Source organism: Hippocampus bargibanti, linkage group LG22 (assembly GCF_051943395.1).
Source record: "Hippocampus bargibanti isolate YZ-2025 linkage group LG22, ASM5194339v1, whole genome shotgun sequence".
NCBI lineage: Eukaryota > Metazoa > Chordata > Actinopteri > Syngnathiformes > Syngnathidae > Hippocampus > Hippocampus bargibanti.
This window is the reverse complement of record NC_142755.1, coordinates 990,539-1,008,043: the sequence shown is the minus strand read 5'-3', so window position 1 is coordinate 1,008,043 and position 17,505 is coordinate 990,539. Positions and strand designations below refer to the sequence as shown.

General features: G+C 42.6%; 4 protein-coding genes across 5 annotated transcripts; 3 read left to right on the top strand and 1 right to left on the bottom strand.

Annotated features, from left to right (window-relative positions):
- The first annotated feature begins 125 nt into the window (after positions 1–125).
- Positions 126–3,250, top strand: krr1 (KRR1 small subunit processome component homolog). The gene is made up of 10 exons (XM_088988644.1): positions 126–231; positions 621–796; positions 871–1,005; positions 1,439–1,564; positions 1,636–1,719; positions 1,813–1,869; positions 2,249–2,419; positions 2,507–2,584; positions 2,664–2,757; positions 2,899–3,250. The coding sequence occupies exons 1-10, from the start codon at positions 162–164 to the stop codon at positions 3,048–3,050; spliced, it is 1,143 nt and encodes a 380-aa protein (XP_088844770.1). The 5' UTR covers positions 126–161; the 3' UTR covers positions 3,051–3,250.
- A 448-nt stretch (positions 3,251–3,698) lies between these two features.
- On the top strand, positions 3,699–8,574 carry hspa14 (heat shock protein family A (Hsp70) member 14). Its single transcript, XM_088988636.1, has 14 exons — positions 3,699–3,778; positions 4,032–4,112; positions 4,412–4,494; positions 4,911–4,959; positions 5,046–5,151; positions 5,221–5,311; positions 6,148–6,252; positions 6,345–6,506; positions 6,994–7,149; positions 7,225–7,327; positions 7,388–7,603; positions 8,019–8,186; positions 8,269–8,336; positions 8,443–8,574. Exons 1-14 carry the CDS (start codon positions 3,722–3,724, stop codon positions 8,519–8,521), a joined length of 1,524 nt encoding a protein of 507 aa, XP_088844762.1. The 5' UTR covers positions 3,699–3,721; the 3' UTR covers positions 8,522–8,574.
- A 953-nt stretch (positions 8,575–9,527) lies between these two features.
- On the top strand, positions 9,528–16,523 carry rint1 (RAD50 interactor 1). Of its 2 annotated transcripts, XR_016113684.1 has the most exons (16): positions 9,528–9,760; positions 9,841–9,966; positions 10,464–10,579; positions 10,663–10,836; positions 10,920–11,060; positions 11,891–12,065; positions 12,528–12,638; positions 12,703–12,928; positions 13,458–13,595; positions 13,676–13,770; positions 13,842–13,946; positions 14,669–14,889; positions 14,972–15,152; positions 15,361–15,479; positions 15,798–16,086; positions 16,413–16,523. XR_016113684.1 is itself a non-coding variant. In XM_088988970.1 (15 exons), exons 1-15 carry the CDS (start codon positions 9,533–9,535, stop codon positions 16,018–16,020), a joined length of 2,379 nt encoding a protein of 792 aa, XP_088845096.1. In that variant the 5' UTR covers positions 9,528–9,532; the 3' UTR covers positions 16,021–16,137. The 2 variants fall into 2 exon arrangements, 1 of the variants encoding a protein (XP_088845096.1); XM_088988970.1 differs by lacking the exon at positions 16,413–16,523 and having other exon boundaries at positions 15,798–16,137.
- On the bottom strand, positions 16,119–17,311 carry nopchap1 (NOP protein chaperone 1). Its single transcript, XM_088988979.1, has 4 exons — positions 17,183–17,311; positions 16,779–16,847; positions 16,568–16,701; positions 16,119–16,482 (listed from the first exon to the last, which is right to left on the bottom strand). Exons 1-4 carry the CDS (start codon positions 17,238–17,240, stop codon positions 16,303–16,305), a joined length of 441 nt encoding a protein of 146 aa, XP_088845105.1. The 5' UTR covers positions 17,241–17,311; the 3' UTR covers positions 16,119–16,302.
- Between the last annotated feature and the right edge of the window lie 194 nt (positions 17,312–17,505).

Genomic DNA, 17,505 nt, shown 5'->3' with positions numbered 1-17,505 from the left:
GTTGTGTTCACCAGTCGGAATAAATTAATATTTTATACACAGCTGCATTCTATATTTCACCTAATGGTGGCAGCAGAGCGGCACGCTTGCCTGCTTACCTCTGCGCTCAATTCGGAAACCGCCGAAGAAGAAAATGCGTCATTTCCGCAGCCCCCTCAAAGATGGCGTCTGTCAACGCGATGGACGGCGTGAGTAAAGCGCAATTTGGGAAAGGCGCCGACAAAAAGCACGGTAAGTCATTACATGTAAAGTGCACGTGTATTTTGTGTATTATATTAGTGCCAAACTCTTGGTAAAAAGTGCACGAATCACACTTAATCGTATTGTTTATAAACGCGTTGAATGGTTTGCGTTCGGGAATTAGCACCTAAGCTAGCTACGAAGACGTTCTTGTCTTGTTAAGTAGACCTAAAACGATGTTCTTTGTCATTTTAAATCGAATTCGAGAAACGTTGTTACACTTTATGAATTATTTTATTGGCTAATTTGTTACAAGAATGACAAAGGCGTTTCCTGAATAGTCCATAGGAGCGCTTATTTTCTCTCAAATATACGTATCTCCTATTGTATATTGTCTAGTATCAACTCCATTTTTGACTAATTTAATTTCTGTCATGCAGCGGAAGAAGCAGAACTCCTTAGCGTTCCCGATGGCTGGAAAGAGACTCCATTCACCAAAGATGACAACCCCCGCGGTATGTTGGAGGAGAGCAGCTTTGCCACCCTTTTTCCTAAATACAGAGAAGCCTATCTGAAAGATTGCTGGCCACTGGTGGAGAAGGCATTGGGAGAAATGGTGGGTAAGCCATCAAATACTGGTCACGTCACCAGAGAACGTGAGTACCGAAACTCAAATGTGTTTCTTTTCAGTATATTAAGGCCACCCTTGACCTGATTGAAGGAAGCATGACTGTTTGCACCACCAGAAAAACCTTTGACCCCTACGTCATCATCAGAGCCAGGGATCTCATTAAGCTACTTGCCAGGAGCGTTCCATTCGAACAGGTGATTATAGCACCGTTTCTCTCCTTCGCATGTATTAATTATTATTATAAGTAGTAGTAGTAGTATTATTAGTATCGATGAGAAGGTTTCTTCAGCCGTCATCTGAAGAAACCTTCTCATCGATGGACCACTCCTGTATGACTGAGAGCTTACACAGACGTATTAGAAGAGTTGTATTAGTCGTGTTAGTATTTGTTGTATTAGTATTAGTTATATTATGATTAGTAGTATTAGTGTTAGTAGTAATATTAGTTATTATTATTATTAAATAGTCGTCTGAAAAGGTTTCTTCAGAAGGACCACTCCCGTACGACTGAGAGCTTACTCAGAAGTAGGCGTATTATTATTATTAGTCGTATTATTATTTGTTGTATTATTAGTTGTTGTATTATTAATATTAGTATTGTTTTTTTTTATTTTCCCCTACCGCCAGGCTGTACGGATATTACAAGACGACATGGCGTGCGACATCATCAAAATCGGCACATTGGTGAGGAACAGAGAGCGTTTTGTCAAGCGAAGACAGCGTCTTATCGGACCCAAAGGTTCCACTTTAAAGGTAGCCTTCCAACATGGCCGTCAAAGCAACGTCCCGTCATATTCCAAGCTCATGTTTTGTTTCTTCTGCAGGCTTTGGAGCTCCTGACCAACTGCTACGTGATGGTTCAAGGCAACACCGTGTCCGCCTTGGGACCCTTTAACGGCCTCAAGGAGGTGCGACATTTTACAATTGATTTTTTTTATCCAGTTTCTAGATGAAGAAATGAAGGTTTGTTCTAATGTTAAGTCACGTGTGATCTTATTTAGGTGCGCAAAGTTGTCATGGATACCTTAAAGAACATCCACCCCATCTATAACATCAAGGTATGATAGACGGTTTGATTGATTGATTGATGATCCATATTTCTTGTCCGGTGCCTGATGAAGAATATTTTTTCATCCTTGTTCTGACACTCGTGACGGAAAATCACATTCTCTGGGTTTGACTGCCACGCTTGGCTCAACTCGGGCTGAAGGCACCTCAATCAGCAGCAAAAAAGGCCACATCTTCTTCTTCTTCTTCTTCCTATTCTTGTTCTTCTTCTTGTTCCTGTTATTTTTCTTGTTGTTCTTGTTCTTGTTCTTCTTCTTGTTCTTTTTCTTGTTTTTGTTCTTCTTCTTCTTCTACTTCTTTATTATTATTATTATTATTATTATTATTTATGAATTGTGTATGATCTGGTCTGTGTGCTGCAATTGGCAGACCCTGATGATCAAACGCGAACTGTCCAAGGACCCCGAACTGCGCGTGCAAGATTGGGAGCGCTTCCTCCCCAAATTCCGCCATAAGAACTTGACCAAGCGGAAGGAGCCCAAAAAGAAGAGTGAGAAGAAAGAGTACACCCCCTTCCCGCCGCAACAGCCCGACAGCCAGGTGGGCACGCTAACAAATGCCATTTTAAAATTTTCATCATTCTTACATAATCGTTATTAACGCTAGTTTTTTTTCCCCTCATTCAAGGTCGACAAGGAATTAGCTTCGGGTGAATTCTTCCTGAGAGAAAGCATGAAGAAAAGGGCCAAGATGGCGGAGATCAAGGCCAGTCTACTTCGCCGTGAATGACTTCATCATCAATCGAGACGTTAGCTATCTGATCAATAATTTTCTTGATTATCAGGTGAAGCAAGCTGAGGCGGTGAGCAAGAAGCAGGAACAGAGGAAGAAAGCTTTTATTCCTCCAAAGGAGAAACCCTTACCCAAAAAGGCCAAAGGTAACAAATGAAAACTCACCATTGTGGTTTGCCGTCATCGTTCCAACAACCTTGACTACACCCCCCCAAAAAAACAATAAATTGTTGTTGTTATATTCCAGAAAATATGGTCCATAAACATATTTATATCTCTTATTTCAGCCCCTGTGGAAGCCAAACTGGACATCGAGGCCATTAAGGCTAAAGTGAAAAAGGCTAAAACCAAGAAGCTAGGAGCTCCGCCAAGCAACCCGGCGCCTCCCGTCACCACCAGCAGCAGCAAAAACAAAAAGAAAAACAAAGGCAAAAACTGATCCTCGCACACAAACTCTGGCCTGAATTCAGTGTGATGTGGGGGAACTAATCACATCACAAAAACAACTTTTTTGGTTGTCTGTTTGGATTTTCTTTGCTGGCTATTTATCATGTAAATCTATCTCCCTGTCTTCTGTGTCCAACTTCTATTGAGTTTACAATAAAGCTGTCTTTTTAATATTTTTTTTTAACACGGCCATTCAAAGTTCTCCTTTATGACTCTGCAGTGAGGTCTTCTCCAAAATATGCGCCCTTTGACCCGGAGACATATGGACCAATCACTGTCTTCAAACTTGTATGACACATATTGTACAATGATGGATATTTTTATCATACTTGGTGTTTTAAAACTTTTGAATAAAAAAAAAATAGACGTCGCCAAATTGAAAATATCGCTTGAGTGCCATTTGGTGGAATATTTACGGCTAATGTTGAACCAAGGCAAGTAACAAGACCAACTAAAAGCCGTTTTTCTTTGTTAATAAATTCGTATTTTTTTTCTTTTAAATTCATTAAACGTTACGTCACTTCCTGTGCAAATACAAAAAAAAAACCATCCCAATTATTTTCTTAAGCTTTTGGGGACTCCCTCTCATGTTGAAAAGCTTTACCCGGAAGCTGTTATCGTTCTTCCGGTCCACGTGATGCCGGCGGTTACATCTCATTCAGCATGGCTGCTATCGGCGTTCACTTCGGCTACACATGCGCTTGTGTGGCGATATTTAAGGTCAGCTCTTCTCGTTAATCTCTTCACGTTATCATTACTTACTCGGATAAATATGTATTTAATTTTACGGGATATTTTTGTCACCAATTACGTGTTTTCTTGCTGGACAAATGTTAACTGCTGTGGGTGTTGTATGGTTGACGGACGTGTAGTTTTGTCACCGTTCTTCGATGTAAGACGACATGTATTCTGGTTTGTTTAGTTATGAATATGTTTTTTTTTATGTTTTTGAATATGTTTTTAATGCGTGTAGGACGGTCGAGGTGACGTCATTGCCAACGATGCGGGAGACAGAGTGACGCCGGCTGTGGTCGCCTATAGGGAGAATGAACAGGTAATTCAAAATACAAATACATAACTTTGTTATGATGTTCTTCCCTGTGGGTTTCTTTTATTGATAAGTGTCTTCCTGCTACAAAAAAACGATTTGTCGTTGAGCAATATGGCCTTCAAATAAAATCTATACTACTTTTTGCCTATGTAAACGGCGTACTTCATATTTTACCATTACATTGGTCAAAATGTAATTGTACTTGTACTTGCAAGATTCACTCCCAAAAATGACACTGAATTGTCCTGCAATACAAACAGTGCATGATGAAGACATGTTTTGGACGTTTTTGTCTTATACAGCTGGTGGGGATTGCAGCAAAACAAGGACGGGTACGCAATGCCGCCAACACGATTGACAAGGTCAAGCAAGTCCTGGGCAGAAGGTGGGCTATATATGATATTATACAACAACAGCTGAAGATGTAGCAAAGCGCTAACATGGACTAAAGACAAATGCTGCCACCTCGTGGAAGGGATTTTTTTTCTGATATAAATATAAAATACATGTAACATCCGACTTACTACCGAGTCCCGTTCCGACCAAACGGTCGTAAGTCAAAATGGTCATAAGTTGAAATCCATTCAAAATGTGTGTTGTACGCGTTGCCGGCCTGCTAGTGCGTTGCGGTGCCAGGTGTAGAATTAAAATTTTAAAAATAGGGTCTGGAGCTCGTGGCCGTAAGTCGAGCCGGTCGTAAGTCGGATGTTACCTGTATATATTTTTAATGGTCACTACTTTAGTCTGATTGTTATGATTCTTATTTTTGATGGCACCATATTGGTCTTCCTGATCGAGCAGCTTTGATGACGCGGAGATGCAAGCTCATAAATCCCAGACCAAGTGTCAGGTGAGTTTTTAATTTTATATTTTAAATATATTCATAAAAATACTTAATCAAAAACTTGTCAGCAATGTACGTCGTATTGTACTCAGATTGTCAACCGCGCCGGGAAGCCATTTTATGAGATTACAGCAGAAGAACGGCCCAAATACGTCGCACCGGAGGACGCTGCCAAACTCATATTTCGCAAAATGAAAGGTAGCGCATGTTCACAAACATAAATCCAGCTCATATTTCATCTTGATTTTGAACATTTTGCTTTCCCAGAAACGGCTCAGTCGGCTCTCGGCTCGGATGTGACCGATGCCGTTCTCACCGTCCCGTTTGAGTTTGGCACACCTCAGAAGCTGGCGCTGAGGTTTGGACCCTCCGTTTCGTTTCTGAAATTCACAAACGGTCCGGTACAGCCGACATCCATAAACCAACAGAACGTAGACATTTTAGTGGGTTGTCTTTCCATCAACTGATATACAGGTCACATCCGACTTGGTTATTTAAAATATTTTAAATATGTATGTATATTTTAAAAATATTTAATATGTATACATATAAAATAAAATATTAAAATATTGATATTTTTAAGTATTTGTACAGGTAACATCCGACTTATGACCAGCTCGACTTACAACCACCCATACTTACGAACATGATTATATTATTCTTTTATTTTTAGCTAAAACAAAAAAATATAAATGTTAAATACGGGTAACATCCGACTTACGACCGACTCTACTTGCGACCACGACCTCCAGACCCTATTTTAAAAATGTTAATTATACGCCTGGCACCGCAACGCGCTAGCAGGCGAGCAACACGTACAACAATTTTAGCCAGCCAGCGTCTGACGCTCGCGCAGCAATCGTCCGCATGATGGCACCGGGGGGGGGGGGTTATTTGCGTGACATTTAGCCTCCGAGTCTCTATTCAACATATTGACATTCAACATTTTCAACTTATGACCGTTTCAATTTACGACCGCTTGGTTGTAAGTGGAGTTGGTCGTAAGTCGGATGTTACCTGTATTTGTAACCTGGCAAATGAGCGCTTCCCGTGAAGGAGTTTACCCAACTTCTAAATGACCTCAGATTGACCCCAGATTTTCTATGCTTCCATGTTTAAAATATGAATTTTTAACTTTGAAATATGATGACTTGTATGTATTGTGTGTCCCAAACGTGTTTTTTGGTCCCGCAGGGAGGCAGCCGAAGCCGCCGGCTTTAACGTCCTCAGGTTGATCCACGAACCCGCCGCCGCTCTTTTAGCTTACAACATCGGGCAGGATTACTCCGCTCCAAAGAGGTCCTGGAAATCATTTTCCATCTTTCGATTGGTCGCTATCGTGAATGAATTATGCCTCATCCTTATCCCCGATCCCATTTTTGTGTGGGCAGCCATGTTTTGGTCTACAAACTGGGCGGCACGTCTCTGAGCGTGACGGCGCTGCAGGTGAACGGCGGACTGTTTCGCGTCCTCAACACCCACACCGACCACAGCATCGGCGGAGAAAGTTTCACGCAGGCCTTGGCCCAACATCTGGCCACCGAGTTCAAACGGTACCGGCGTCGTCATTTTAGAGCTAGCTAATAGAGTAGATAGCTAAGTAACTCGAATAGAAAGCTAGCTAGCTAGCTAATAGAGAGCTAACAGATGGTGAGCCAGGCCTTCACTCAACCCGGAAGTCACTCAGATAGATAGAAAGCTAGCTAGCTAACAGATAGCTATTAGATAGCCAGCTAGACAGTTAGCTAACTAGATAGATATCCTTATAACTAATAAATAGCCAGCTACATAGCTAGCTAGCCAGAAAGCTAATATATACCAACTAAAGAGCAAATGGATAGCAAATAGATAGCCAACTAGGTAGCTAGATAGCAGATAGCAACTAGATAGCCAGCTAGGTATCTAGCTAGATAGCAATTGGATCGCAAATAGATAGCCAGCTAGATAGCGACTAGATAGCCAGCTAGGTATCATTCCAATCCTATATCGGATGGAGTTGGTGCTAACTCCCATGTATTTGTTTGTTTGTGTGCACGTTAGCACTTTTAAACACGACGTGACTAGCAACGCGCGAGCGATGCTAAAGTTGATGAACGGAGCCGACATGGCCAAGCACTCGCTGTCGACGCTCGGCTCGGCTAATTGCTTCGTGGACTCCTTGCACGACGGCGTCGACTTTGACTGCAACGTCTCCAGGTTGGTGCGGCGGAAAAAGGACAGATTTGGTACATTTGTACACATTTTGGATCCTGATTTGGTTTGTCCACTTAGAGCTCGATTCGAACTGCTTTGCTCCTCCCTCTTCAACAAAAGCATCCAGCCAATCAGGAGCCTCCTGGAAAAAGCCAAACTCTGCAGCGGCGACATCAACAAGGTACCCCGATTTTCGACTTAAAGGCAACCACCCGAAGGCTCAAACGGCGCGGTGTCCCAGGTGGTTCTTTGCGGCGGCTCGGCGCGGATCCCTCGTCTGCAGCAGATGATTCGCGACATGTTTCCCGACGTGGAGCTTTTGAACTCGGCGCCTCCTGATGAGGTCATCGCGGTGGGCGCCGCGCTCCAGGCCGGTTTATTGGTGGGTCGGGAACACCTTTTGTCCAATGAGGACGCAGTCCAAGTGGACGTCTCGGCGTCGGATATCCTACTCAAGGTATACACACACCCAAAATATTAGTTCTTAGCATTTAGCCAGATAGCTAGCTAGCCAAAAGATAGCTAACAGATAGCCAGCGAGCTAGCTAGCTAATAGATAGCCAGCCGGCTGGATAGATAGCTAACAGATAGCCAGCTAGATAGCTAATAATAATAATAATAATAATAATAATCCATTGTATATTATTATTTTTATTATTAGTGGTAGTATTATTAGGACTATTTATGATCACAATGATCAGAATCACAGGTTCCAGTAAGAGGTGATGGGCAGGGTGCGGAGGGTGCAGTCGGCATAATGTGAAGAAAAAAATGGCCATCTTGATTTTTTTTTTTCCTCACGAGCTTTGAAATTAATTTCCTTTCAATATAATTTCTGATTTATTAAATTGAATGTTGCCGACGGGCGTCAGGTGAGGGATCCATCGGGGGCCGAGGCGTTCACCGTCCTCCTTCCGTCCGGCCTGCCGCTTCCCGCCCGCCGAAATCACACCGTGAGCGGAAGAGGTCAACTCTCCTCCCTCTGCCTGGAGATTTACCAGCGATTTGACTCTGAGGAGCAGCCGGAGAAGCTCGCCAAGGTAAGAGTACGCCGCCGCGTCTTCCTCAATTCACCTCCACAAAGTGTTTTGTTTTTTCTTCACATTTTTGGTGCTTGTACAGATTATATTGCGAGATCTTGAACCTAAAGAGGAGAACCACAACATTGACACAGTGGTCACTATGAAGCGGTATGCATGCTTTTATTTTGTATGATTATTTTTTTAAACCCAATGACTGATTTTATTTTGGTAAACCCCCCTTGCCGCCGCCATTTTTGTCCGTGTGTATTAACAGGGACGGTTCCCTCCATGTGGCCTGCATGGACCAGAACAGCGGGAGGTCCGAGATCATCGACATAGCAGCCGCGTCGTGAAATTAAATGACACCACACACGATCATATCACACACAATTTTTTTTTTTTTTTTTTTTTTTTTTTTTACGTAAAAAAATAATAAACGTGTACATTTAAAATTTTTACCCTTTTCTGCACGGTCCTTTCAGTCGTGTGGATAATCAACAGCCACAATATTAATTCATATATAAGAATCAAAATAATAATAAAAAAAATATATATATACTACTAGTAATAGTACATTAATTCATATATAATGATAATATAATAATATTTCATTCATACATAATATAATAATGCTGATAATGATAGTAATAATACATTAATTCATATATAATAAATTACTAATGATAATAATAAAAATAATACATTACTTTTTTAAAGGCACTTGGAAATGAAATTTATTATTTTTAAAAATAATAAATTTAATTCAGATAGAGTATGATAAAAATAATAATAATAATAATAATAATACATTTTATAATTGTATTCATGTATTCAGAGATAATAATTTGTCGTAAAAAAAAAAAAATATGCATCACTACCTCGAGGGTTAATAAAAATGATTAGGGACAATAAATAAATATTGTGCACTTAATTATATATTTGTAAAAAAAAGACGTTAATTCCGTCGTAACTGACGTATTTCGCGTTAACGCTGTAACGTCGTACGTCCATCACAGTCACCGGAAGTCGTTTTCTCGCGAGAGGATTCTTGGTTCATCGTCTTCGCTATAGTATCTAATTACTTACTACGCTTTCAGTGTGAAAATAATTGAAATATTTCACGTTTTTACGTTAAATACTAACACTATGCAAGTGTTTATTTTGTAATTATTTTACAAAAGGAATGAAGGAAAGAGTCCGTGGAGTCTCCCAAAATCATACCACTACGAATCCCGGGCGGGCGAGATTACGTCCGTGCAAATTCATTTGCAACAATTCCTCCTTACGGGCGACGCTGGACCTTGAAACAAGCGTCTACTCTGACGTAGTTTCTACGTGGCAGGAAGTTCGTTCTCAGAGCCAAGATGGCGGCCTCCGCTGCAGGAGACGTCGCCGCTGCAAATCTGTCAAAAGAGTCTTTAAATCATGGCGATACACTTGACAGTCGTTGTATTTCGGATCTTTCTGACGAACTGCGTGACTACGTGGTGGATTTTTTGAACAAAGAAGTGGGCAGCGACTTGAAATCTCTGAAAAATGTAGGAAGCCTATTGGAGAAATTAAAAGAGGAGAATAGCTCGTTAGAAAAACAGGTGAGCATTCAATGTAAATAAATGTACAATAAAACGTCGTAAATGTTAAAATGGATGCACCCATCGTTGATGTTATTTAGGTGTTGACGGTGTCCAGCTCAGCACCTCCCCAAGTGTCTGCAGCTCTGTCCGCTGCTGAAGATGCCAAAGCATCGTTGGAGAAGCTTCTGGAACGGGAGAAATTCATCTCCATAAAATTACAAAAGGTAAATAACACGAATGATATAATAATTATTAGTACGTATTTTAAAATTTATGCGCTGTCGAGTGCGCCTAAGAACGTGTTGGAGTTGTTGCCATCATTGGTTGTTTTAATAATAATAATAAATGTCATTTATAAGTGCCTTCCAAAACTCTCAAGGACACTTTACAGTCACATGATATTTATATTGTGTGTAGTTTTAAGGCTTATTTAGTCGAAAATCATGTTTTATGAGGACCTGGGAATGGATTATTCTCATTTTAATGGTGTCCTATGAGAAAATATTTTTTGGGACACACACTTTTGGCCTTACACACTCTGTCCTGGAACCAATTAAGTTCGTAAGCAACTAGAGAGCTTAGGTTTATATAATAACACTTTTCCTATTGCCGAATAGTGAATAAGATGGCATGTGCTACTTTACTTACTTTACTTAACAATTATAATCCAATTATTTTGTAAATATTAGCATAATAAAAAATGATGTATTCCTACATGTAGCATCTTCAAGGCTCCCAGCCATGGATGGACACTCTCAGCCAAAAGCTGAGTCAAGTGGAGACGCTGGAGAGACACATGAAGTATCTCCGTTGCCTTCAGCACATTGAAGAACTTAGGTACGAAATGCCTTCTTCATTTCTTCTTCTTCTTCTTTTTCTTCTTCTTGTTATTATTGACCTCCACCTTGCTGTATCCACAGCGCCGTTGTCCAACAGTGCCTGATGACCAGCAGCGTGTGGGATGCAATCAGAGCCGTGGAGAGCATGGCCGTCATGGACGCCGGTCTGAAGGACTCCAAATGTTGTCACCTGCGGGAATTTCTCCGAGAAACGCTTCACTTCTGGCACAAGATCATCAAAGATCGCCTGGCAGGGTAGACGGACACCTGTCAATCATGTCAAAAATGACACATGAAGTTGATGAATCATGTTTTGGGGGGTGTGATGTCATGGTCAGGGATTTGGAGAAGGTGTTGGTCCAGCTCCAATGGCCCATCATCTCCCCCCCGACGCAATCCCTCACCCCCACGGCTAACGCGCAAGAACTTTCCAGTCAGCTGGAGCTGCTGGTGGCGCAGCTGCTGGCGCTACAAACGTCGTATCCTTCAACTCATTCGCTGCCAATTGCACTTTTTCTTTTGCTTGTTTGGGTGTTGATAAAGCTCTGGTCAGACCTCTGGCAATGTTTTTCCCCTTCCAGTAGAGGGCAGTAGATGCCTTTTTTTTTCCATGTTAGCATTTTGTTAAAGCGCTATATAAATTAATATGTATCTATTGTATTGTAGTTTGTGCAGCCGCCCTCATTTTAAGCTCATATAACTCCAGACCCGTATTATTTAGGAATTTACTTATTCTCTGATGAAATAATAATAATACATTTCATTTGTAAGCGCCTTTCAAAACCTCTCAAGGTCACTTTACAGTCACTGGATCAGTTTTTCTGTGGGTGAGCAGCGGCAGCCACATGCGCCAGCGTTCACTCAACCCGGAATAACTCAAATAAAAAGCTAGCTAATAGATGACTTAGCTAGCAAAATAGATAGATAGCTGGCTAGAGAGCGAGATTAGCTATCTAGTGAGATAGCTAATCTCGCTAAATAGCTAGTTAGAGAGTGAGCTTAGCTATCTCATAAATAACTAATATATAGCTAGCTAGAGAGCTAGCCAGCTAGCGAATATATAGCCAGCGAGATAGCGAGAGAGTCACAGGATGGGTTTTTCTGTGGGTGAGCAGCGGCAGCCACACGCGCCAGCGTTCACTCAAGCCGGAATAACTCAAATAAATAAAAAGCTAGCTAGCTATTAGATAGCTAATAGATAGCCAGCCAGCTAGCTAATAGACAGCCAGCTAACCGGACAGCTAATAGATAGCTAGCTATCCATCTGAATCAAGTCAATCCGTGGGATTCCTGAACTCTCTCCGTTCAGCGACGACGTCATCTCTCAGCGGGCATTGCCCTGCTCCAAAGCCCAACCCCAACCGCTGGCGGCTTTCCTGCAAGACCCCCCGCTGTGCCTCCCCATCAAGATTATGCTGCAGCCGCTCAGCAAGAGGTTTCGTTATCACTTCTATGGCAATCGACAGACCAACACCCCCAGCAAGGTTTACCCCCTCACACGCCCACACATGCACTCGCGTTTATGAAAAGAATAATAATTTCATTTCTAAGCGCCTTTCAAAACTCTCAAGGTCACTTTACAGTCAAAGGATCAGTTTTTATGTGGGTGAGCAGCGGCAGCCACACGCGCCAGCGTTCACTCAACCCGGATGTAACTCGAATAGATCGCTAGCTAGCAAGTGAATAGATAGCTAATAGCCAGCGAATATATAGTGAATACATAGCTAATAACCCGCAAATAAATTGCTATTAGCAAGCGAATAGATTGCTATTAGCAAGCGAATAGATAGCTAATAGCTGGCAAATAGATAGCTATTAGCCAGCGAATACATAGCTAATGGCCAGCGAATAGATTGCTGTTATCCAGTGAATATATAGCTAATAGCTAGCGAATAGATAGCTCTCCATTTAACCTTGTAACTGTCCACGCGTTTGTCCATTTGCAGCCCGAGTGGTACCTGACTCAAGTGCTGATGTGGATCGGGAACAACGCAAGCTTCATGGAGGAGAAGATCCAACCCATCCTGGACCGAGCTCACGCCACCATCAACGCCAGGGTGCGTCCCAAAAAAATATGCTTCATGTCAAAAAAGACAATCATAACAAATGTCATTGTCACAGGTGGAGCTGTGTCGAGGCCTGCTGACGTTAGTGCAGGAAAAGGTGGCGGGCGACGCTTCCCGCCTGCTGTACGACGACGCGCTCTTCTGCCACCTAGTGGAGGAGGTCTTGCATTTCGAGAAGGACCTTCGGGACAACCACTCCTACCCGACGCCTCTGCCAGGCCTGCTTCACCTTCTCCTCGATGACGCCGTCCTCCAGAAGTGGCTCACCGTGGAGAAGAAAAGTAAGTTGGGAGTTTTTCGCTGGAAAAGGGGGTGGGCAGGGTGCAGAGGGTTCAGAAGGGTTTCCCGCATTCTTGCAGGGTGCACGTCCTTGAGAGTGGCTAGGGCGGTGACAATTTGTATTTATTTATTTTATTTTTGTTACTGTCCTACCTGCCTGACTGGGGTCGCTGGAAAAAGGTGGTGGGCAGGGTGCAGAGGGTCCGTCCAGTCAACATAATCTGAAAAAAATAATGGCCATCTTGGATTTTTTTTCCCGACCTCCTAACTGAATGGGTAGCGCCTCCCTGCGGGGAGTTGCTGGAAAAGGTGGTGGGCAGGATGCAGAGGGTCCAGTCGGCATAATATGAAAAAAATAATGGCCATCTTGGATTTTTTCCCCCCACCCAGATGCCGTCTGAGCTTTGAAATGAATTTCCTTTCAACATTCCTTACAACATGATTTAATCGCATTGATTAGATGTTGAAATGGCGCAGCACTTCCTGCTTGTTCGCACGGCGCAAAATTGCTAATCGATATGGCGTTTGCAGCGGCGCTGGAGAAAGTGGACGGCATGCTGTCAGCCGAAGGAGCTTGGATCTCTCAGTACAAAGACATCCGTGACATGGATGAGCTGAAATCGCCGGATTGCGCCGAGACCTTCATGACTCTGCTGCAGGTCATCACAGGTAACCTTTGACCCCGTTAGGGTCAAAACTGAGCACCATGACAACGTTCAAATCTGTTTTGTGTTTATTTTTTTTTAAAGAGCGCTACCGGTCATTACCTTGTCCGTCCGCCCAGCTAAAATTTCTGGAGCTACAGAAAGAGTTGGTGGACGATTTCCGTATCCGACTCACTCAGGTCCGAAAATTTAAGCTACATTAGCCGCGAGTTAGCATAGCGTGACCACTCTTCTCCTCCGTTTCGTTCAGGTGATGAAAGAGGAGTCGCGCTGCCCGCTCAGCCCGCGTTACTGCGCCATACTCAACGCCGTCAACTACATTGCCACCATCTTGACGGACTGGGGAGACAACGTGGTAAGATTGTGCCAGGGTTTTTGTCATTGTCACTTAAATTGCACAGAATACTGAGGTTTAGGACTACAGATACTTTCAATATGGCGGTAGAAATTTTGGATTGTCTTCTTTCATCAGAAAAAAAAAGTTAATTCCTAAGTTTTATGAATCTGGAATTATCTGAGCTTGAAATGGGGGCAGCTTTCATTTTAGCTATCTATTAGCTCGCTAGTTGGCTGGCTATCTATTAGCTATATTTTAGCTATCTGTCTAGCTGGGCGGCTATCTATTAGCTATCTGGCTGGCTATCTATTAGCTACCTAGCTAGCTTTCCATCCATTTGAGTTACTTCCGGGTTGAGTGAACGCTGAGTGAACGTGTGGCTGCCTCTGCTCACCCACAGGAAACTATCCTGTGACTTTAAAGTGACCTTGAGAGTTTTGAAAGGCTCTTATAAATGAAATGTGTTATTATTGTTATTATTATAGAGCTTGAACAACAGCTAAAGCTGGAACAAAGCGCTAAAATCGAAAGAAAAGGCACATGCTGCCCCCTTGTGGACAAAAAAAAAACACTGCCAGAGGTCTGACCAGCGCTTTATCAGCACCCAAGCATGAAAAACCCACAGATTTAGGAATGGCGAACTTTGTCCTAATTTCAATTCCCAAATACATTTGTGAATGGCAGTGAATGAGTTAAAAAAATAAACCAAATGTGGAATTTGTCCCCAATCGTTGTTGTAGTTTTTCCTGCAGCTGCAGCAGGCGGCCGTGTCGCTAGGCGACGAGGCGGCGGTGGGCGCTTTGGGTCCGATGGAGATGGGTCGCCTGGCCTCCATGGAGACGTCGCTTTTCCAAGGCCTGCTGGCCCTGCTCGATCGACTTCGGGGGGACATGATTGGACGCCTGCTGGACGCCATCATGAGGGACATCACGGACAAAGCCAAAGCGTACCGCCAGGACAGGTCAGGACGGGGACGGATTCTTCTGGCTTTTTTTTTTTTTTTTTTTGGGGGGACCCTCTGTTGACCCCGCCCCCTTTCTTAGGTGGTTTTCTCACCCGTCCCAACACGACATGTCCGCCATGACTTTATCCAGTTCGGCGTGTCCCATGATGCTTTGCATCAGGGACAGTCTATTAAACCTGCATCAGGTTTTAAGTCTGTCCCTGTTCCAGGCGGCCTGGCAGGGCCTTGCGGAGAGACTGGACACTTTTCTTTACCAGGAAGTAAGTCACAACTCCTTTTTTAATCATAATAAGCATACATTTCATTTCTAAGCGCCTTTCAAAAGTGACCATCACAGTTTTGAAAGGCGCTTAGAAATGAAATGGATTATTATTATTAATAATACATAGGAACTAGCTAGCTAGCCAGCTAGGAAGCCATCTTTTTTTGCCCCCTCCCCAACTTGATGTTTCTGTTTTTTCCTTCCAGGTGGTCCTGGCTAATCATTTTAGCGACGGAGGAGCGGCTCAGCTTCAGTTTGACATGACCCGAAACCTTTTCCCGCTCTTCGGTCACTACTGCAAAAGACCCGAGAACTTTTTTAAGCAGTAAGTACAGAAAAAAAGATGAATTGTTGACATTTTTTGCATGCAAAAGTAAAAAAAGTATCACATAAATGGAAAAAATGACGATGCTATTAGCGATATTTTAGCACGCCGATCGATTCCTGTTTCAAATGTCCCACTGTATTTGAACGTAGCATTTTGATAAGAAAAATAGCACAATGTTTTTTTTAGCATGCTAATCTATTTTTTTAGCACACCAATCGATTTTCCTTTCAAATGTCCCACTGTACTTAAATGTAGCATTCTGCTAAGAAAAAAAAAATCAACAAAATCTAATTATTTTGTACCCGCTCTTCCCAGTGTTAAGGAAGCCTGCATCATCTTTTGCCTTAACGTGGGTTCCGCCATCTTGCTGAGGAACCTCATCAAGGAGTCGTCGTCCTCATTAGAGGACAGCGGCGATTGGACGGGAAGCGGCGACCCGTCACCGCAATCCGCTTTGAACGAGTTGGGAGTTTACTACTTGGCCCCTTGCGACGTCTTAATTCTCTTTAACCTCAGAGCCTCTTGGCCTGGACAGTGACGGACAGACGCTTGGATTTCCCGAAAACCATGAATCCACCATTTCACATTTGTAGTCCATCATCATGTATGTATATATATATATATAAAAAAAGTCCATTTGTTGTTGCAAAAGTAATCAGTCCTTTTTATTATCTGCGATGGCTTGCTGTCAATCAAAAAAAGAGAAAAAAAATTCCATTGGGCAAACATTTGAAGGCACATTTCCGTCCTGAATGAGTGCAAACTGTTCATTTCAGTCTTCAGGCTTTTGTGTCCTAAAAAATAGCTCGAGACGACACATCTATTTCTCCAGTTGCTCCACCACTTGGATGTTGATGTTCTCTTTCTTGGCTTTCTGTCCAGGTAGTTTAAGATTCCGCTCGGTTAAAACCGTGTTTAATTCCTCCTCAGAGTCAGAAGAATTCTCCTCGCTCTCCTCCGATTCGCTGTCAGATCCGCTGAGCTCCACCAGCGCGACGTCCTGCAAAACCGAACCACCGTGAATAAATCGTGTCATCGAACCAAACTGTGGGAATGTTTTTTTTTTTTTTTTTTTTTTGGCTCACCATCTCGATAACTTTATCGGCCACCTCGACGTCTTCTATGTCGAAATGTGCCGCAGATGTTTCTTCAATTTGCTGCTTTAGCTTCTGATTGGCTTCTGCGATCTGCGGGAGGAAATTCTGCAGCCGTTCCATCACTGTTCCAGAAAACAAACCATAATTATATCATTTTACACATGCTTTTCATCTTTTTTTTGTAACAGTCAGTACTCACCACTGCTGCGTGGAACTCTTTCGGTCTTCAGCCCATCTGGTGGTTTAAGCAGCAGCTTCTCAACGAGACCTGAGGTGATAAAAACGACAACATTGAAGCTTTTCAATCGACAATCGATGGAATAAGTCGATCGTCGATTTACGTCGCGAAGGTACGCACGCCGTTCAATTGACTTTCATATGTTTCATATGCATTGCCTATAATTGATTTTCAATTATAGACTATAATTATGGATAAAGTACATCGTTTGTACTAAAATTACAAATGCATCCGTCGTAAAGCGAGGACCCTCCACGTTTACATTACTAGCATGAGGTTTTCTAACTAAAACAACGTAAAAGCAACACATTCGATTTAACCTCCCCTTTTAAGAGCAAAACGATTCAAAACACTTCTCTGCTCACCTCCACCGCTACCGCATGACAACAAATCCTGCGACCTTGATTTACTCTGTTTATCCATGACAGAAGCAACACGACAGTAAAATATGCGGCTTGTGATGAAGCTGGGACAATATCCGGGTTACAAGTAACATCGGCGATACCACTGCTCATTCTATGTATTGCGCCTCTAGCGGTGGGAGGAATCCAGCAAGTAAAAAAAGAAAAAAACGCCACGTACTGCTACGAATATGTAATAATTCAAATAATTTAATCAGTTAAATCGTACCTATGACATAATACACAAAATAAACGCAAACTGGGAAGACGAACATACAAAAATATTG